The sequence below is a fragment of the Camelus dromedarius genome, chromosome 4 (assembly GCF_036321535.1).
Source record: "Camelus dromedarius isolate mCamDro1 chromosome 4, mCamDro1.pat, whole genome shotgun sequence".
NCBI lineage: Eukaryota > Metazoa > Chordata > Mammalia > Artiodactyla > Camelidae > Camelus > Camelus dromedarius.
The window spans coordinates 46340300-46362992 of NC_087439.1; the positions used below are offsets into that span (position 1 = coordinate 46340300).

The 22693-nt window shown below is 34.2% G+C and overlaps 1 protein-coding gene across 4 annotated transcripts in view; it reads left to right on the plus strand.

Annotated features, from left to right (window-relative positions):
- Positions 1 to 22464, plus strand: part of HAT1 (histone acetyltransferase 1) — a 48458-nt gene extending 25994 nt beyond the window's left edge. For 2 of the 4 annotated variants that reach the window (XM_064484910.1, XM_031451651.2), the window contains 8 exons: positions 1581 to 1760; positions 2030 to 2151; positions 2651 to 2755; positions 3061 to 3167; positions 3818 to 3913; positions 13316 to 13467; positions 15881 to 15997; positions 22027 to 22464. In XM_064484910.1, the coding sequence (XP_064340980.1) occupies positions 1581 to 1760; positions 2030 to 2151; positions 2651 to 2755; positions 3061 to 3167; positions 3818 to 3913; positions 13316 to 13467; positions 15881 to 15997; positions 22027 to 22194 (1047 nt within the window). In that variant the 3' untranslated portion in view covers positions 22195 to 22464. Of the gene's footprint in view, positions 1 to 1580; positions 1761 to 2029; positions 2152 to 2650; positions 2756 to 3060; positions 3168 to 3817; positions 3914 to 11219; positions 13285 to 13315; positions 13468 to 15880; positions 15998 to 22026 lie in introns of those variants that run through there. The other 2 variants (XM_010982516.3, XM_064484911.1) reach the window with 2 other exon arrangements.
- Positions 22465 to 22693: the final 229 nt, after the last annotated feature.

Below are 22693 nucleotides of genomic sequence, written 5' to 3' on the forward strand. Positions count from 1 at the left end.
ATGGTCTTCACATTAGACAGCAGTTTCAAAGAATAATATTTATCAAATAGTACTTTAAAAATAAGCAAAATTAGTCCTATCAAATGCAGTTTATTTGATCTTGAGGGTGAGTAGATTTTAAGGACTAGTGAACATATTAGAAATAAGCTGTTGGGCAAAATGTTAAAGAGCTATATTTTTAAATAATAGCCCTTTTTTCTTTATAGCTATAAACAAGTTATATATAAATGTTGGTGGTACCAGAGCATTGAAAATAAAACTTGTTTGTGATAAACTCGATCCTTGGTTCTCTATCCTAAAATGTAACTGAATGGTAATAAAGTGCTATTCATCTGCAGGTGCATTGCTTCTACTTGGTTAAAAGATGGTTGAAAGGACAGGAATTAGTAGCATGTTGTATTAGCCTTTTGTAGTGTATTTTGTCCTAAGCATCTTAATTTCCCTGTTTTGAATGCTAAGTAGCAAGGGTCTTGGTTTAGAACTAATACCCATCATGCATGTAAACGGTATGAAAGAGCTGCTTAGTAAGTTAACACAAAGTGTTCTTGTGTCAGTCCTTGTGGAAATAGATACAATACAAACATTACAGCTGAACTCACGGCAAACTCCATTAAGTAAAAACCTGGCCTCATTGTTCAGGAAAAAGTTTGAATAGAATGCAAGCTCATTTTGTTGAATGTAATGTCAGGCTTTTAGGGACTGTATTGAGGGATAAGGTTTTGTTAAGTTGAGACCAATTCATTAAGTTTTATTGCCTGGTGAGAAGCAGTAATACTTTATTGTAAGACTTCATCAAATATTCATGGTTAAAGAGAAGTAGTAAATGTATTCAATCAAGTGGTCTTTTGGGGTTTTGAAAAGGATTATGAAGTCTGCTCAGCTGATAGTTTAACATTCATAGAGGTTGTTTAACAAGGGTAATTTTAATCTCTGAGTTTAATTTTGTTGTCCAGGCTTGTCTCTTTTTACTGTCAGAAATCCAACTCTATAAAAATTGTGTCACATTATAGGATGAGTGGATAATATATCCGTTCATATAATTTATGTATTTCCTAAGTGGGTATATTTTTTAAATTATCTTAATTTTGAGTTTGGTATATGAGGCAGTTATGACCTGTCTCCTTGCTTAGTGAGGTTGCTATTCATTTGGTCAGACTCTAGTCTCATTGCACTACTGCTGGTGATTCTTTCATGTCTTGGATAATATACGCTCCTTGGCACATGTGAAATAATAAGCAGCCTTTTGTTTTGGCCAGTTCAAATTGTCCTGAAGGGATATAGTTAGCATTTTCTACACGATGTTAGAAATTTCTGTAGAATTGCCCTCATTCTTGCAGTTGATTCCAGGCTACCCACTTTCTCTTTTTTATTTCTATGTTAAACTTGGGTTCATCTTACATTCTGGTGGCAGTATCTCGTACATGCAAAACTCATTCTATCCCAGTTCAACATGTGTTTGCATCTTTAGTTTCACAGTGAACTGAAGTTTGTGGATTATGCCCATTTCAAAGAAACTAAGCATATTCAACTAAAAGTCAAGTTTATTATATTTTATGTCTTTTAATCTCTCCATTCCTTAGGCAGATGATGTCGAGGGCAAAATTAGACAAATCATCCCGCCTGGATTTTGCACAAACACAAGTGATTTTCTTTCATTGCTGGAAAAAGAAGTTGATTTCAAGCCATTTGGAACCTTACTCCATACATACTCTGTTCTCAGTCCAACAGGAGGAGAAAACTTTACCTTTCAAATATATAAGGTAAAGATAAATCTGACTATTTCCTGGGTGGAAGTACCTCATTTGCCTGAAACCTGTATTCTGTTTTGTTACTTTCAGTGATTTATTCTAACTGCAGGAAACAAGTCTTTGTCAGCATTAAAAACAAAGATCTGTTTTGTATGTGCGTCTGTGTACACATCTTAATCTGAGACTTCTAAACATTTTCCCACAGGATAGTTTTGTGTTCTGCAGACTTTCACTTACCTCTGTGATGAGTTTCACCTGACTTTTCTTGGCTTTTTCCCTAGGCTGACATGACATGTAGAGGCTTTCGAGAATATCATGAAAGGCTTCAGACCTTTTTGATGTGGTTTATTGAAACTGCTAGCTTTATTGACGTGGATGATGAAAGATGGCACTACTTTCTAGTGTAAGTACAGTTCTAAAGCAACAGTAGACCTTATTACCTCCACAAAGCAGCATTTTAATTGTGGCGGCCCAATTATTGGGACAGTATAATGATATTTTTCCCAGGAAAGAAAAACTATTGTTTATGAAGCTTGAGTTTTCCTTCATTATGCTTTGGGAGACCTTGAGAATAGAGCTGAATTAAATGCTGTTGTCCGTTAGGGCCCTGAATGTAGGCTTAAACAGTAAAATGAGCTTTGCCTGTGTTTTCTTTTACTTGCCACCTATTCATCTTTATAATAGGCAAGTGCACTGAAGTGATGTAAAGAGGTCTGATTTATCCAAGTTGCTGCACACCAATTAAGTGAATTGTATATTCAGAACATAGCAGGTGTACCCATTGGGCCCTCACAGAGTAGCTTGCTGACACTGAAAATTCAGTCAGAGAATGGAAAAGAAAATGGACACTGCATGGGAGCGCGACTGTAATTGACCTGCTTGGCTTTCTGTTTTATCTGCAGATTTGAGAAGTATAATAAGGATGGAGCTACACTCTTTGCGACCGTAGGCTACATGACAGTCTATAATTACTATGTGTACCCAGACAAAACCCGGCCACGTGTAAGGTAATTGGCAGTATAACACGTGCCTTGTCTTTTATTTCAGAAGAAGGAACTGCTGAAGTTTCCAATACTTGCTATAATAGTGTTGATTTGTTTTTAAAAAATCACCACTGTTCATTGGCTGTGTACTGATTTATTTCATTGTTCCTTTTGAAACAGTGTGGACGATTAAATGTTTACAATTTTGAGTAGCTCAATAATTTTTGGATTTCTTGAAGGTTGATTGAAAAAAATCACACAAACTTCGTAGTGATTTGCAGTTTGTAAATTGATCATGTTGTGATATTAATATAATTTCTCTACTGTAGTCAGATGCTGATATTGACTCCATTTCAAGGTCAAGGCCATGGTGCTCAACTTCTTGAAACAGTTCATAGATACTACATTGCATCTCCTTCTGTTCTTGATATTACAGGTATGTAAAGTTTGATTTGTTACTGAAGGAGGCTTTCTAAAAAAAACTCTCATTTACTAATTTGGTTTTGTCAGAAATAACTATTTTATTTTTATTTATTATTTTTTTTCCCTTAACCAATGCAATGGGGATTGAACCCAGGACCTCGTGTATGCCAAGCACACATTTTACCACTGAACTGTACCGCCCACCTCCTATAACTATCCTATTTTAAAAGGCAACACTCTCCTGGAGTCTTTATGGAACTGTTTAAAGATGGCTTACGGTTACATTTTAAATCATAAGCCTTTGTGGGATTGGACTGCCTCTCTAAGTATAAAGTACTTATTAATTGAACAAATTGAAAATAATGAACTGAATATATATTGGGAAACTTTGGTTAGGCACAAGTATGTTACAAATGTGGTATGACTTACTCAGTTTATTTGGCAAACAGTTGCATTGCTCAGAGACCATGCTCTAATTTTTAAGTAGGGGCAGAATATTCTAAACCTTAGTAAGGGGGTGGGGGAAGCAAAGTAAGTAGTTCCTGAATAGAATATGCATTTCTTAAAGTGTGTGTTTTATATTCCTTAAAATGCATACCTTCATAACAGTGGTTTATTTATTTATTTATTTATTTTAAAATATATTTTATTTTCCCTGAACAGAGGCAGTGGGGGTTGAACCCAGGACCTCGTGCATGCCAAGCACATGCTCTACCGCTGAGCTTTACCCGCTGTCCCCCATTAACAGTAGTTTAAAAGGTGAAATATAGGCCTATTTGTTTTAGAAACATCTTTCAGTATGAGTTAGCCATATAAGTAGTATTATGAATAGGATCCTTAGGAGAAGGAAAGAAACTCTACTCTTTAAACGGAAAGGTGAGATTTGATGGAGTTACAGATGATAGTATGCAAATACGTGAACTACCAAAGAACAAAGTGGCTCAAGGAACGTTTACGCTATCATTATGTTACCATTATTTTCTTTCCCATGAGTAGCACTGTTTCAGATTTTTTACTCATAGACTTGCTGATTAAACTGAAAGTCACCTTTTTTTTTCCTCCATGAAAAATACTATACCAGATATTCACATCCAAATTCAATATTTTGCTAATTCTGTAAGAGTTTGCATACATTTTTGTTTTTTAACACTGCAGTACTTAACACACACTAAAATGTTAACTTGTCTTTAAATGCTATTTTGGAATTTTACCGATTTGTTTAGACACTGAAAGAGTTGTGTATATATGTGTATGTGCGTATATATACGGATGTGGGACTAACAAGAATATAGGCTAGTAGGCAAATTGTTAGTTTCTTCCTTTTTCATGTAATGTAGTGGTTTTGCTTGTCCAATGTAAATAAAATTAAAGTTACTCCAAAACAGATTTTGAATTGATCCTGTAGACTAATAAACTGGAGGGAAGGCACGTTGTTTTTAAAGTTGTTTAGAAAGTTGATTTATCTTTTCAACTGACTTTCAACTGCTACTGATAAATAATTTGGAATCTTGGGAGATAAAGAAGTAATTACTAAAGTTAGTTTATATCAAAAGTTATACACTGTTTAAGTGACCCCTTCACTAGCTTAGTGATTGTAAAATTATAGAAATATAATACAAATGGTAACAATTCTTTTTAGCTAAGCTGAAACTTGTTTAGCATCTGTTTACTTATAGAGCTTGGGCTTGGTGCTACATGAAGGGACTTTTTTGGAGATTTTAATCTGGAGACTCAGAGTTCACATAAGTAGTCTTTGTCTTCTCTAGTGGGTAATGTGCCAGCGGGGGTTGTTTCTGTGAAGTCTCTTAACCACTTTTTTCTGTCTACTCCAGCCAATAAAGTCCTTGATACTTAGCACCAAATAGCAGATAAAGAATTTTATTTCTTAAATCTCAGTGAAGAGTCATTGATAACTGTAGCCTTTATTCTGAAGTTTCTAAAGGAAACACTAAACATGCTAAAGGACTTCTGAATTTGAAAACTGGGTATTGGCCTTTATTTCCAGTGTTAACATTTCTTAGCATTATAATTTACTAAAAATGCCTTATCAGCTGTTCTCATTAAGATATTTCTCCTAGATTTCCTTACCTAGTCCTTTTAAAAAGAAAAGTATAGAATTTCCCACTCTTTGGTCGTTTTATTTGCCTGTAGCTCCATTATTTTGTATATTTTTAAAACTTTTTGGGTCTTTAGTAGGCTCTGGATTTCCCATTGCATTCTGGGGTATTCTTTATATTGAGATGGACTTTTGCTTACTTGACACATAGTCAGTAAAACTTAACCATCCGTGGCCTGTGTTACAGGATAGATAAGTGTGGTGTAATTGCCACACATTTTCTTTAACACTCAAAGTAAAATACTGAAGACAATTCTTTATATCATGTGCCATCTTCCTTTTGAGTATGTTGGTTGGATAAAATATGTAGCATTTGAATACATCTCAGTTGTATGACCTTGTATATAGAAAATGGTATGTTTCTTCCAGAATTATGAAGAGAGTTGCATTTGGCAATAGAAATTGATCTTGGGCTAGAATAGATGTCAGTATTATTAGTCTATCAGTAGTATATTAAGTAATTATGTCTGTCCCTTAAATGTCCCTTGTAGTACTGACATGTTACATGGCTTTTTAGAGTATTATCTAAATTTTTTATAATATGAAGAGTTTTTTTTAAATGATAGAAGAGTTTTTATGTTGATAGATGATGTATTTAACTTGGAAAAAATTCAAATTTTGAGCCTACATATCACTATAGATTTATATCCAAGCAAATTTCATCTTTTAAATGTATTGCTTATCTTTGTAGCATAGAAACAAAGGAATTGAAGGATGTCACAAATTATTGGGTGTTACCATATTAAGTTCATTTTCATGCTGACACTTTTATTAAAGTACTTAAAGATTGAGTGATGACTTGGCCCATTATATTAACCTGCCAACAAAATACTGTTAGTCTATAACAGCTTAGTTAAAGCGAAACAGTTTTTTTGGCATGATTTTTCAATTTCTGTGAAAATTTCAGATAGGAATGTGGTATGATTTTTTTCAGATTTTTCTCAACTGTAATTCTTTTTACCTTTGATGTGTTTTTCCCTAAAATTCTGGGGCATACAAGTTATTTAAGCGTTCACTCACTAAATTTTATTTTAAATTGATATTAGCAACATGGTTCTTTTTTCTAAAGCAGTTCAGGAAGAGGCAGACTTGGAAAAACTAACATTTGATGAGTTGTGCCTTACTATTAGTATTTAAAAAAAAATTTAAATAGATACTTGCTTAATAGTTTGTCACTTAGTAGAAGCTTAATAAAAGCAACTTTATTGAGGTATAATTTCCATACCACAAAATTCATCCATTGTATAGTTCCATATTTTTAGTACATTTGGCTAATTTTGCAGCCATCACCACAGACCTGTTCTAGAATATTTCTGTCACCATAAAAAGATTGCCTCATGTCCATTTGCAGTCAGTCCCCATCCCATCCCCAGTCTCTTGTTTTGAGGTCTGTAATCCATTTTAAGGTAATTTTTGTGCATGATGTGAGGAAATTTCTAAATCAATCTTTTTTACATTTGGCTATTCAATTTTCCCAGGACTGTTTCAAAGACTAGCCTTTCCCTGTTGAGTTGCCTTGGCCCCTTTGTTGAAAATTAGTTGACCATAAATGTCAAGATGTATTTCTGGACTCTAATGATCTGTGTCTGTCCTTCTGCCAGTACCATACTGTCTTGATTTGTTTACTTAGCTTTATATCGAGTTATCTTTTTTGTGCGTGTTTTGTCTTAATGATAATGTCAAGTTTAATCTGCTAAATATATCAGTTGAATTTGTGGAGCATGTTTTGCCTGGGTGCTGCAGAGTAAAGTTTTCTTGATATGATTGGTGAGTAGGATTAGAAAGGAATACTGGCCCTGGCCAGATGGGTGGGAATGGGGCAGGGAAGGGCAGAGAGGAGAGGCCTCATCAGTCAGAGGGGACTGGCCTGGGTAGAGCCATGACCTTCAGGGACCCAGAGGCACAGGCTCCCAGAAGACAGTCCCTCTCTGAGTGAGCACCCAGGCAATACAGACTAGGGCTGGTTGTCGCAAACTCAGCAATGGCTCTCCCTGGCCAACCATCCTCTAAAGTGCAATCTACGTGACTGGTGGAGACTCTTCTTACCCCACCTCTCAGACAACCCCCACTCCCAACAAGGGTTCTAGATTCTAAAAACAGCAAAATCATTCAAATGGTTACATAGATATGTCGTCTTCATCTTTTTGCCTTAACAGATAGCAGCTGTTCCCTCTACCCACCGTTGCTCTCCTTTTCCCCTAAATGAGTTTATGTGCAAGATAATAAACAGGAGGCCCCAGGCCATGAGGGACTCCTAGCTTTGAGGGGCTTTGAGAGGCTGCTGCAGTGGTGCCAGGGTGTAGGGTGGGCAAGACCAGGCAGAGGTCCTGGCTGTCTGGCCCAGTTGCCTGGTGTTTCTTCCTGCAGGCCGTGCTTATTCATGGTGCATTCAGTTTCCTGATAAAGTTGTATCATTTGTTTTCTTTTTCTTTTTCTTCCTAGCAACCTCCTGCCCTTCCTGCTTTCTGCTCTTTCTGAATGACTGATCACCAACCAGGCAAGATTGGCCTTGGCCTGCTCTGTCTTCCCAGCTAAATGTGTTTTCATGTAGTGCTCTTCTGTCTTTTCTTCTCGGTGTCTTGTTCTCTCCTTGAAAGCTTCTTTGGCCTGTCCAGATCTAGTTGTGTGACCTAGCGGTGCCCCCTGGTTGGGGTTCTCAATGTTAACGAGCCCTTTACACCTTTGTTGGTAGTCAGCTTCATCTTTACTCTCTTCTGAGGCTAGAAGTTTCTTCTCTCTGGAGTCACCTGCAACTCCATCTCCACCCTCTATTCTTGCTCCTCTTCTTCCTTGGCCTTCCACTTTTCAGCCTGGAGTTGCGTTCATCTCTTCGGTACTCATATACTGCCTAGGCGCAAACTTTGTGCCTCTTTGGGCACATGGCTCCAGTGACAGCAGAGCCTCAACCTTTATATCCAGTTTTGAAATCAGGAAGTGAAAGTGCTCTAACCATGTTCTTTTTCAGAGTTGTTTTGGTTATACAGGATCCCTTGTGTTTTCATAAAAATTTCTATTTCTGTTTTCTACTTCATTGATTTCCTCTTTAATTTTTCTTATTTTCTGGCTTCTTACTGCTTTGAGTTTAATTTGCCCTTTCTAGTTTAATTTTCCTTTTCTATATAGATGTTGAAATAACTAATACTTAAATGTAATATGTATATATAATTACAAATACTGCTTTAACTGATCAGATAAATTTTCATAAATTATGCTTTCATCTCATTAAGTTCAAAATATCTTCTAATTTCCTTTATGATTTCATTTTGATTCATGGGTTGTTTGGAAACATGTTTAAATTCCAAACATTGTGGATTCCCAAATTTCCTTCTGTTGTTGATGTGTAATTTAATTCCATTGTTGTCAGAGAACATACTTTGTATGACTTCAATTCTTTTTCATTCATTGAGTTTTGTTTTATGGCCTACTAAGGAGTCCACAAACTTTTTCATTAAAGGGCTAGGTCATAGATATTTTATGCTTTGCAAGCCACACAAATTCTCTGTGGCATATTCTTACTGGTTTTCTGGTTTTTGTTTTTTAGAACCAATTAGAAAGCAGTCTTAATTTACATGCCATATAAAAATAGGCTGTAGATGAGATTTGACCAATAGGCCGTAGTTTATAGACCCTTTGCCCAACATATAGTCTATCCTGGTGAATGTTCCATGTGCACTTGAAAAGAATGTGTATTCTGCTGTTGTTGGGTGGACTGTTGTATAAATATCAGTTAGTTCAGGCTGGTTGATAGAGTTGTTTGGTTCTTCCAAACAGATTTGATAATTTTGTCTAGTTTTTCTATCCATTACTGAAGGGATAGTATTGAAACTTCCAACTATTTTTGTTGAATTGTCTATTTCTCCCTTAAATTCTGTTAGCGTTTATTTCATGTATTTTGGGGTTCTGTTGTTGTATATTTGTTTATAATTGTAATGTCTTCTTCTTGAATTAACTTGTTTTAAAATGTGCCTTTTTTTCTCTTGTAATTTTGTCTTCTTTTTTCCCAGTTTGTGTATGTGTTGGGGAGGTTGAGGGGATAAAGTCTTAAACTCTATTTTGCTTGATATTAATATAGCCACTCCAGACCTCATATTGTTTGCATGGTATATTCATTCTTTGACTTTCAGCCTGACTTTGAATCTATAACGTGTCTCTTATAGATAGCCTATAGTTCGATCCTTTTTTATTCAGTCTTAAAATCTCTACCTTTTGATTGGAGTGTTGAATATGTTTACATTTAATGTAATTATTGCTGTGGTTGGAATTATGCCTGTCACTTTGCTGTTTTCTTTTTTCCCCTTTTTATTTATTTATTCATTCATTTTTATTGAAGTAGTTTCTCTATGTTGCTTTTTTTTGTTTCACTCTACTGCCTTTTGTGGTCAATAGTTTTTAGTGAAGTTTTTAAATTCCTTTGTTGGTTTTTTTTACTCTCTTTTTTTTTTTTTTTTTGCTTAGTGGTTGCTCTGGGGCTTAAGATGTATATTTTTTAATTTATAACAGTCTATTTCAGATTAATTTTGGTAAAATAAATTGCTCCATTATAGTTATTCTTCCCTCTCTTTGTACTATTATTGTTGCATATATTACATTTATATATATTGTAAGCCAAACATTGGTTTTATAATTATTTTTTCATGTAACTGTCTTTTAAACCAATTGAGAGGAAAAAAGAGAAAGATTTATGCCTTTTATATTTATCATTGTAACTATTGGTGTTCTTAATTTCTTCATGTGGATTTGAGGTACCATGTTCCTTTAGCCTAAACAACTTCAGTATTTCTTGTTAGGCAGGTCTGCTAGCAGTGTATTTCTTGTCTTTGCTTTTCTGGTAATGTCTTTATTTCCCCTTAATTTTGAAGGATAATTTTACTGGATATAGAATTCTTGATTAACAGTATTTTTCTTTGAGTACTTTGAATATATCACCCTACTGACCTCTGGCCTCCATGGCTTCTGATGAGTTGTTTCTTCTTGCTGCTTTCAGGATTTTCTGTTTATCTCTAGCTTTTGACAGTTTGATTATGATGTGTTTAGATGTGGATCTCTTTGTGTTTTTCCTACTTGAAATTTATTGAGCTTCCTGTATATGTAGATTAATGTTTTTCACCAAATTTAGCAAGTTTTTGGCTGTTATTTCTTCAGATACTGTCTTTCTCTTTCTCTGAGACTCCCATTACAGTTATGTTGATACACTTGAATGTTTTTAATTGTATCAGTCCAGTTTACATTTTATAAAGCTGGAGAGTACATGTAAGGAAAACAAGGAGGTTATTGTAATAGTTGAAAAAAATTACTGGTGGCAGCACATAGGAGAATGAATCAGAATGTCCTTCAGGTTTCTGAGTGGCTTGTATAACTGCATGGTGCAACCAGATTAATATAGAAAAGACAGAAGAATGGGATAGAATAACTAATTACATTACAGTCTTATGTTTACTTGATTTTCTATTTAGGTCTGCATTTCAGTTAGCTTGTTCACTTTTGATTTCATTATCTGTCCATACTTTATAAATCATAATTGCATACCAAACTGATACAATGACAGAATTTCACTTCTTTTCACGTTAAAGCTATAGTCATATAATTACTTAATAATTATATGGATATGAAGTGCTACACAGAACCATAAAGAAGGTATTCATACATATGGAGTGAATGATTGAATGAATGACTTAATCATAAATCATTACCCATAGCTCAGACTTTTTTTATAAACAGCTTTATTGAGATATAATTAGCATGTCATACAATTCACTTACTTAAAATAAACAATTAATTTTTACCATACTTACAGTGCAGCCATCGCCATAATCTAGTTTTATATTTCACTCTTCTAAAAAGAAACCCAGTACCCATTAACAGTTACTTCTGTCCTCTCATTCCCCTACCCTTGCTACCCACCCTCCCCCCAGCTCTAGGCAACCACTAATCTACTTTTTGTCTCTGTAGATTTGCCTGTTCTGAACATTGGAATCATGCAATATATGAGTGCTGCATTTACTTGGCATGTTTTCAAGATTCATCCTTGCTGTAGCATGTATTAGTGCTTCATTTCTTTTTATTGCCAAATAATGTTCCATTGTATGGGTATACCATACATTTTATTTATCTGTTCATCAGTTAATGGACATTTGGGTTGTTTTCACTTTTTGGCTCTTCTGAGTAATAATAATCTACTATGAATATTCAGGTACAAGTGTTTGTGTGGACCTATGTTTTCATATCTCTTGGGTACACACCTAGGAAATGGAAATGGTGGAAAATCTGGTAATTATGTTTCACCTTTTAAAGAACCATCAGACAATTTTCCAAAGTGGCTGTACCATTTTATATTTTGACCAGCAGTATATGAGGGTTTCAGTTTCTCCACATCCTCATCAGTACTTGTTACTGCCTTTTTGATTCTAGTCATCCTAGTGGACATGAAATGGTATTTCATTGTGGTTTTGATTTGCATTTCCCTGTGGCTGATGATGTTGAGCATCTTTCCATGTACTTACTGTGCATTTGTATATCTTCTTGAGAAAAGTCTATTTAGATCTTTTACACCTATTTTTTAATTGGGTTATTTGTCTTTTTCTTACTTATTGAAAAGTGTTTTATATAAAAAGTCTGGATACAAGTTCCTTATCATATATATGACTTGCAAATATTTTATCCCACTTTGTGGGTTGTCTTTTCATTTTTTCTTAATGGTATCATTTGAAGCACAAAAGTTTTACATTTTGATATAGCCCTATTTATCTACTATTTTTTAGTTGCTTGTGCTTTGGTTCCATTATCTCAGAAACCATTGCCTAATCAAAAGTCATGAGGATTTACTCCTTTGTTTTCTTCTAAAATTTTTGTAGTTTTACCTTTTACATTTAGTTCTGTGATACTTTTTGAATTAATTTTTTGTGTATGGTGTGAGAAAAGGCGGTCCAACTTCACTCTGTTTGTGGAGATCCAGTTGTCCAAGTACCATTTGTTAAAAAGACTATTTTTTCCCTCATTGAATTGTCTTTAATGGGCCATAAATGGGTTTATTTTTAACTCTCAATTCAATTCCATTGATCTACATGTCTATCTTTATGCCAGTACCACACTGTCTTGATTACTATAGCTTTGTAGTAAGTTTTGAAATCAAGAAATGTGAGTCCTCTAACTTTTTCAAGATTGTTTTGGCTATTCTGGGTTCCTTGCATATCCATATCAATTTTAGGATGAGCTTATCAATTTCTGCAACAAAAAAAGTTAGCTGGGATTTTGATAGGGATTGCATTGAATAGTTTGTAGACTATTGATATTGTAATAGTATTGTCTTATGATCCATGAACTAGTTCACACTTTAACATTCTTTGTTTCAAGTCCTCTACTAATCAGAAAAGGAAGGCTTAAGAGAAGTGAGGAAATTTGCCTAAGGTCCTACATCTATGAATGACAGAACTTGGACTCAAACTCATGTTCTCTGTCTAGTGTAGATAACATAGACAAACGTAAAGAAAGATCTATGCTATTCAGATGCAGTGAAGAAAGGATCAGTCATTCTCACTTTATTCTCTAAATTAAAAAGATTTATTTTTGTAAAAGGAAGAATTTTTTTTATTTGGATAAAAGAAGCATAGCAGACTAAAGTTTATTAAAGTAAGGGAGTTATAAATTGAGTTTTGGAACCCTTAGCTATCAGAAAAATACTTGCTTTTGGAATTGATTATCCAAACTTGAATCTCTTATTTATACAGCTAGTTTAATTAAAAATAAAACTAAGATGCATATGACAGCAAACCAGTCAAAAAGTTTACCTTTGAAAAGGAGTAGCTCTAATTTCACAAATAATACGTATGTCTTTGCAAAAGGATTACACTTATAATTTTATTTGACAAAATAATGGTGCTGTTTGATTTATAAGGAATAATTTGTTACATTGTAACTTTTGTGTATATATATATATATAATTATTTTAAGAATATTTGCCTTTCTAAGCTTAGCATGTATACTGAGATTACAGATAATGAAGAAATTATGTTCGGTTAGGGAAATGTTATTCTGCTTTATTTCTTTAGCGGAAGATCCATCCAAAAGCTACGTGAAATTAAGAGACTTTGTGCTTGTGAAGCTTTGTCAAGATTTGCCCTGTTTTTCCCGGGAAAAGTTAATGCAAGGATTCAGTGAAGATATGGCAATAGAGGCTCAACAGAAGTTCAAAATAAATAAGGTATTTTATTCTGTAGGAGGAGAATATTTAAAGTTTGAAGATTTTTTTTAAGTACATTATTTAAACATTGCAAATAAACTAAGAGTACATGTGTGGGAAGTTGCAGTGGTTAAGAGTACAGGCCCTGAAGCCAGATTGCCTGGGTTCAGATATGGCTTCACCACTTGCTCTTAGGGCAGTTTAGTTTACCTCCTTTTGCCTCTATTTTCTCATTAATGGAATGGAAGGATAATTGATTTCAAGGCTATATGAAGCGTAACAGAACAAAGATGGATAGTAAGATCTTAAGTTTGCTTTTTGGGAAAATGTGTATCTAAACTAGTAAAGTAGTTAATGCCCCCTGGAGATTGCATTGGTAGGGAGAAGGGTTGGAATAAAACACTTTCACTTTTTATACTTCTATATATATTTGTTTGAATTTTAAAGTAGTAAGTATCTTAAGATAGGTACAGAAAAAAATAATATGGGAGTTCAGAGGAGTTTATTAGATTTACGTAAGCAAGGGAGTCGTAGTGTTTCATGGGAGGGATGCATTTTGATCTAGGCCTTGAAGAATGAGTAAGTTTTGGATTATTAAAGTGTGTGGGATGAATGGTGTTTCAGTAATAAGGACTAGCACTTGGTACCCCTGACTTCCCCTCCCTCAGCTTCTAAGGCACTGCAGTTCCTGGTTTTCCACCTACCACTGTGATTCTTTTCTTTGAGATAATGTCACTGGCTTCTACTCTTCTGTATGTTCTCTAAAGATAATTCTTCCCCCAAAGTTCTTTATCCAATCCTCATTTCTTCTCGTTCTACTTACTCCACCTGGGAGGTCTCATCTAAATCTTCAATCCAGATTTTCCACTTGAGCTCCAAAACTGTTTACCGAAAGTTAACTGATCACTGACTGATCTTCAGCAAACAACTCAGTTTGAATCAAAACTTTCCATCTTCTGATGCATAAAAACACTTTAATGGTTTCCTGGCTTTAAGATGAAATAATGTTTTAGAAATAATTGATATCTCCCGACTTTATTAAACCTTTATTTATTAATGAGAATTTAGTATGGCACACAGATCCCAACATAATCTGCCCTTGCCTACCTTGCCTACCACTTTCCCACATGATCTGGCTTTACTAAACCTCTTGCCATTTCTCAACTATTCTACATCTTTCCTCCTCTTATGTCCCTTTATATAGGCTATTCCATTTGCCTTTACACCCCCTTCTCCTGTTCCTTCATCTTTGCCTAGCTAGATAATACTTTTTTTTTTCAGGCTCAGCTTGGGTGTTTTTTCCAGAAAGATCAGTATCATCTTCCCAGCCTACAATACCTGACCGCTTCCCCATACCCAATAAATACATAAGTGAAATGGCAGAAACAGAAAAACTATGGGCTACTCCTTTGGCTTCGGTGTTACCAAAACTTCCTAATTCTTCTAATATGTCTTTGACTATTTTTGTCTCCTCTGTCTGCCCTTTGACTTTCACTATACTGCAGAGTTCTGACCGCTTCCCTCTTTTCACTGAGTAGGCTTTCCTTGGATGATCTTAACCATTAACCAGTCTCATGGTTTAAACTCTTGCCTGTGTACTGATATCACTTAAATCCTCACCCTTAGACTAGTATTCTATTCAGATTTATGTGTTCTGCTGCCTCCTAAATCTCTCCCTAGGCTGTGAAAACTCACTGTCATTCCATACCCTCCTCCATGGCCAGTCTTTCCTCTTCTGTATTTCTGGAATCCTTGTTCCCTTAGTATTCTTATTTGTGCTATCTCAGTTCATGCCCTCATCATTTTTTTGCCTGATTTAATAGCTGAGCTTCCTAATTGGTCTCCCTGCCCTTCTTTTTGCTACCATTCTATGTAGCTGAGAGAATGCTATATTTAAAACTCAAATTATGTGCTTTGTTCATTCCTGCATTTAAAAATCTGTTACCTACTAGATAAAAGCCCAGCTCTTCAACCCGGTGTATAAGGTTCATCCTCACTTTGCTTCTACTCCTTATACTTTTTTTATTTTGTGCTCCAGCAATGTCAGACTGCTTCTGCACATGTGCATGTGACATGCACACTCACATAGTGCCCTCCCCTCTTTTAAGCATGGCATGTTCCCTTTCCTTTAAGGTTCAGCTCAGGTTTTATTCCCCCAGGAATCCTCTTCTAACACTTCCACCATTCCCAGACTATGTTACCATTATACCCTGTGTATATTTCTGTCATTAAAGTAACCATACCTCAGTCATCTGTGTTACCAGTAGACTGCTAGCTCCTTGAGGGCAGAGACTATCTTTCACTGCTTTTTGTCTGGCACCTAGCACAGTTTCTGGCCCACAGCAGATACTCAATGTAAGCTGTGTTCTTTTGGGGAAATGTTACTGTTTTGTAATTTGAAATGTTCATGTTTTTCTTTTATTTGGTTTATTAGCAACATGCTAGACGGGTTTATGAAATTCTTCGACTACTGGTAACTGATATGAGCGATGCTGAACAATACAGAAGCTATAGACTGGATATTAAAAGAAGACTAATTAGCCCATATAAGGTAGGACTTTGAAGAGTCTTAAACATTATATTCTTGTCAGTGTTTAAAATGAAGAAGAAAATCTAGCAAATGCCATTGTATGGGAGAGTCCAAATTGTCTTGCTAAATTAATTTCTACAAAAGTGAAAATATTCTTCCAGTTAGTTACAAGAATTCTCCGTCATAATTTTCCAATATAAACTATAAATCTGTTTCCATTCACTTAAAAACTAATCCCAAGGATTTAGTCTCCTCATGTTTTTTCCTTTCGTTTGTATGCATCTTTTAAAACTGAATGCGCAGACTTCATTAACAGATTATCATATTAGTTTTTTCTAATTGTCTTCCAACTTGTTATGTATATTCTGTTTACCTTTGCTTCTTTCTTCCTAAACATGGTCTTGGTTGCCTTTTGTAACCTCTATACTTGACTATAGCTAAAATTGCAACTTAATGTTGTTTACTTTTCTTTTTTTCAAATGTTCTTTCTTCTTGCTCCTTTCCCTCCATTTTTTCATCTCCTTTATTTTCCTCTAACTCAGAAGTCTCCCCTCCTAGATCAAATCTGGCCTCATCATCATTTGACCATTATTAAGGTAGATATGGTCCACAACAACTTGTGTGGAGGAGGATTTCCTGTGATACTTGTAGCTGGGCAGTAATCTAATTGGGGAGAATATTAATTAATTTATTCAACAAATAATTATTGAGCACTTGACATGTGGTTGCTGCATTTATATACACTATACCTATAGGCTTATACAGCACAATAGCTGGGAACATAAATGACAAATTTAAATCCGTCTTAATATTTAAGGAGAAAGTCAGTTAATAATTCATGAGTAATTAGTGTATCAGGTATACATAGTTCTGATTTTCCTGAATTAATCCAAGTTTTATTTGTCAAAGATTCTGCTTTATAGAGCCAGTCTTGAATGTTGATGGTATTGGGTTGCACCACTCCTCGTTGAGTCCAGCTCTTTTCCTTTATCACATCTTGTTTGCAGTGCAACTGTATTTCCTAACTTGTCACTGTAATTCTGTTTAAACGTATCACATTCAGGATGTAAAAATAATAATAATTTGCCTGTGACTATAAATCTTTGTATCTTGGATTCATATATGTATTTTTTTCTTCATAGTGTCATTTCATTAAGCAATTTAATGGGTTTATTTTCTATCTTGTGAACTATCATCTGCATATAATAGGTTGTAATAAATTATAATGGACTCTTCCCCAAAACTGTCTGAAGTAACATTTTATTCTGTTTATCAATTCTTATGCTTATCAATTCAGAAACATCAGAAAATTGGTAGATGGTGCTTTCCAAAGATTTTGATCTTTAAGTAATACTAGTTAGCTAGAAAATTTCTTTATGGTGAAATTTGGGCAGATAGAACAGTATAAGTAGACATTATCATGACAACATTTAAGAGTATTAAAACTGTTTTAGGAAAGTAAAAAAATTATTGAATTGTGCATCTTAGATACTTGTGAGATTTTATATAGGCAGCTACAGCAAATGATAGATGATGAATTCTAAGTGTAAATAGTAGTCATAAAGTTATGCAAATAATGGATAAGTTCATAAAAGCAAGTATTGTCTACTCTTAAAGAATGATAATGATTTTTTATATTACTGTTAAGTACCATACCTGTCCAGCAAGTTCACCTTATCTAAAAGACAACCAAAAACTGGTTATTAAACTCTTTAGATTCTTAACAGCCAAGATGGGTATCACCATCCTTGCACCAAAGCTCGTATACAAATTACAAATTCTTCAGATACTTGCTCAAACCCTATTTATAGTATGCACATTTTAATGAGTTTAGTTTTTGGTATTCTATCCCATTGAGAAAACCAATAAAGCTTGAGAGTCCCTCTCGCCAACTTTGGGTTGATAGCCACAATGTGGTAGAAAATATACCACAAACTTTGTAAAAGCCTTGAAATAGCTGAATGCCCTATAGGCATGAGAGAAGTGATAAGATTTCTTTATTGAATATATGCAGATGCTTTTCTCTAGTTTCTCATTCCAAGCTGATACTCATACTTTGTTGTGCTATCAGCATTCTCAAATGCAAAATTATATTTAAGAATGAAGTAAAATTGCTTAATATTGAATGTGGCTTAGAATTTTTTTTAAGGTCTTTATAATGTATGCCTAATGGGAAAAGTTTGGAATTTAGAATTTACATTTTTAATTGAATACATTTTATGAAAAGAAAGTATAATTTTGATTATCATTAAGTTACTACTGAGGTATGAAATTATTTATTGATAGCAGAATCCACTAATTCTGTGCTGCCTTTTTTGAGGGATCGAATTTCCATATCAGCTTAATCATACTGTCCCACTAAGCAGTTTTTTTGTTTTGGGGGGGCGATAATTAGATTTATTTGCTTATTTATTTAGTAGAGGTACTGGGGATTGAACCCAGGACCCTGTGTATGCTAGGCATGCACTCTTGCCACTGAGCTATACCCACCACCCCAAGAAATTTTCTGGGTGGTTATTAAAAGTACTTGTACCTTACTTTAAAAGTTCTTTGAACACTGATAATTCATTTGTATCAGTGCCAAGAAGGAATAAAAATAACCTGTATCAAGTAGAATCATTTTTTAAAGCACAACAAGAAACTCTGTCTCTAGTACAGAAGTAATTTTCAGGTGTTCAAAAAAAAGAAATGTGAACAATTTGGCTAAAAAAAGAAAAGTTGGTGTAGCTGTTTTTTTTAGCATTAAAGTTTTTATATTGTTTCATGAGCATATTTTAATTCATAATTGGTTTACAAATACAAAATTTAGAATCATTGCTATATAATATCATTGGATTTGGAATCAGAAAACTCAGTTTTAAGGTCTGGTTCTGCCTTTTACAAATTGTGTGACTGTCAACACTTACTAACATCTGGGTATTGGGCTTCTCATCTGTAAAATGGAAATATTTCCATATAGAGGAACTGAAGAGAAAGCAATGCAATACAGTGTACATGTTTTTAAAGATATCTTTTGAGAAGTTCTAGGACTCTTCATATGCCCCCACACCATTATTATTTTTGAATTGTTACAAAAGAACCTTATCTCTGCACTTCACAGAAGAGACTAGTTCAGCAGATGAAAATTAAAGAGCCCTTACAGGTGGTGGCATTTTTAAAATTATTTTTGTAAGCCCTCTTGGAACCTGTGAAAACCGGACAAGAAGAAAGGATTGTTTTCTGGAACTTTAACACATTTTACACGTTAAAGCCAAATGTTAAATTGATACTAATACCATCTTTAATTAATTTGTCTGCATTAATTAAAAGTTATCAACAGCCCTAATATATGAAGGAATTAAGTTTTTGTTTTTGGAGGGAGAAAATTATTCTGAAGCCTATAAAAGTTCTGTTCCAGTCTTAAGGAGTCCTGTCTTTCAGTGTTTCATTTGTACTCCCAATCAATGTATGTCATTTTGCTAGATGGGGGTGTTCCCCAAATCAGTCTTTTGTTTTTTTTTTTTAGTTTTTTAAACACATTCTTTAAAAGATTAATTTGTAACATGTCATACATATACAGAGTGGTATACATATCCAGTTTGGGGAATATTAACGTTAATATAACAAATAACTCAAATAAGTAATTTTTTTAATTGAGCCATAGTTTACATGCTTATGAGGAACTTTTATATATAGTTTCATATTTTTCCCATAAAGCTAGTATATGTATTTTTTATTCCTAGGTACTTAGAGCTCTTAAATTTAATTCATAGATGTATTGCCATGCCAATAAAAATTATAATAGAGATGAATTCTGAAATCCATGTGAAAAAAACTGGCAGTGAAGAAACTGAAGGTGGTAAGGAAGGGGGAGATAAATTGGGGACGTTAGTGCTCTTAGATATTTAAAAACAGCATAATTTAAAACACACACGAGTCATTCTACAGGTTATTTTGGAACAAAATTGATAAATAGTTATGAATTAATATGACGGTTCTATTGTATGTAAGAATTTATTATGATTAGAGGCATATTCAAACAATGGGGTTAGATTATTTAATAAATGTTGTAACTAGTTAGCAATTTAGAAAAGTAGATTATATTCCTGTCAAATACCACGATAATTTTTTGGATGCATTACCCTTTAGTTCCTGAGCCATTTCCTTAAGTTAGATGCTCTTATATAGTGCAGTCGTGCCTCTTGGCATAAAAAATAACTTTTACAGCAGACACAAAACATTTATCTACGTGATTGAAGAGTACAGAATGTACTGCCCTTCCAGGCCTTAGGAGCAATAAATCTGAATTTTCATCAGTTCTCTAGAACTAATATTCAAAGTGTGGTCAGTATATCAGCAACATTAATATCACCTTGGGAGCTTGTTAAAACTGCTGAATCTCACCCCACCTCAGACGTGCTGAATCAGAATCTGTGTTTTAACAAGGTGATCTGTATGCACATTTAAGTTTGACTGGCACTGCTTTAGTGGGGCGTCTAATATTAATCAAGTTTTTTTCTTTCTGATTGTAGTTGTAGCAATGTCGTTTACTTAGCTCTACCAAATTAGACCCAGTATCAGCCTAATTTTTTTGTACTATCAAGTAGCTTATTTCAGTAAAGGCTTATTTCCAAACTTTATTATTGTTACCTTGTTTTTAAAATGTTTGTGTGATTATAAGTTTAGCTTAATTTTGACCTTTTTAAGTAGTAATCATGACAGATTGGTCTATATTCCAAAATCATTAGGGTTTTCTTTAAGGGACATTTATTAGTTTTTAGGATGGATTGAAGATACTGTTTTTAGGGTTTGTTTTTTTTAATTGTCTTTTGAAAAGCAGTTAGATAGTTAGAATACAGACTTCGAACCAGATTGTTAGGGGTTGAATCCTGGCTTCTCAGCTTATTACCTCTGTGACAAGTTATTTAACTCCTGTATCTTTTTTTTTCTTTCTTTATCAATTGAAGAAAATTATAGTACCTATCTCATGGAGTCACTAGGATCACATGAGTTAATGCATAGGATTTCTGATCTCTATGTAAAGGTAGCTCCTTATTACATACTTTAATAAAAGAGGATTGATACGATCTAAAGCAGTTTATCCAAAATGTATGAAAGTGTCATATATTAAAGTGTTTTATATAATGCAGTGTTGTCACCCATCCAGGAATCTTGGAGTCATTCTTCATTCTTCTTTCCCCACATCACCCAGTGTGTTCTTTTCTTAATCTGTCCTGTCCCCTCATTTCTGCTGCTACTGGTTTGGTCCAGGCTTCCATCATCTCTTGCTTGAATTCTTGCAGTAGCTGCTAACTTGGCCCTTCAGTCTCATCCTCAGCATTACTAACACAGTACTGTCCTGACACAGTGTCCTGCCTAAAAGTTGTTAGCAGCTCCTCAGCATGGTGCAGACTCCTGAGCCTGGTGATTTCCTTCTCAGTAAAATGGCGAATGGTTTAAAAAAAAAAAAAGGTTTAATAAGATAAATGTATGTCTGGATAGTAGTGACTCAGTAAACTCTACTTAATGTTGTTTTTTAAAGTGGGACAATTTTTGGCTTATCTTTCTGAAACTTCCAACAGTTTATTTTAAAATCAATATGTGGTCCATAAATACATCACTGGGTAAGGAAACTCAGAAATGAGCATAGTGGCAGAAGCAGCCAGCTTGAAATTAAAAGTAATGTAATTAGTTAATGATTAAATAGTGAGATGAAATAATAGCACTTAATCTCAATTGTTTCTCTTCAGTTAATATATTTTATTTGTTAAAGAAGTATTTGAGTTTCTACACTAGCCAGTTCTTTATTATGCTTTGGAGAGGGGGCTATTAGTCATAGATCTATATTTACCATCAGTTGACAGAAATTCCATGTCTTCTGGAACCCTCCTTTTAGAGGGTTTGTAATTCATGATTAACATTATGTTTAGGCATCCTTAAGAAAAAACTGTATAGGACAAATTTGGGTATATTCCTTCTACTATTACTTTTAACATTGGAGACTTAAAATTCTAATATAAAGAAATGTTTCAGCTTTCTTAGTCTAACCCGTAATTGTGTTTGTTGCTTAGAAAAAACAGAGAGATCTTGCTAAAATGAGGAAATGTCTTAGACCAGAAGAGCTGACAAACCAGATGAACCAAATAGAGATAAGCATGCAACATGAACAGCTGGAAGAAAGCTTTCAGGAACTTGTGGAAGATTATCGACGTGTTATTGAACGCCTCGCTCAAGAGTAAAGATTACACTTCTCTGTACAGGAAGTTTCTGAATTTCTGTACATGTGTTGTGAAAAATCAGATGATTTTAATTTTAAAATCTTGTAACATTTTACTTACATTAAAAGTTATCTATCTTTAGTCGAATATTTTCTTTTGGAGAGATTGTATATTTTAAAATACTGTTTAGAGTCTATGAGCATATTACATTTAAAAAAGATACAGCTTCTGAAATACCACTGCAATTGCTTCCCTTCTTAAACAGTATAATAAATGCTTAGTTGTGATATGTTAGTGTGTGCTGATATGATTCTTAAATACTTATGATAAACTTTTTCAGTCTTGCTGAAAAACTTCAGGTTTTAAACTTTTACTATTTTTCCTCCCATGCTTTGCTTCTAAGCTTTTACATCTGGCACCTTTAAAACACATTTCTTTAAGGTCTTCCTGATAATTTTGTTTTTCCTATGTGATTTTTCTAAATAGGAATTATTCCTAATATAGATTTGTTTTGTTTTAA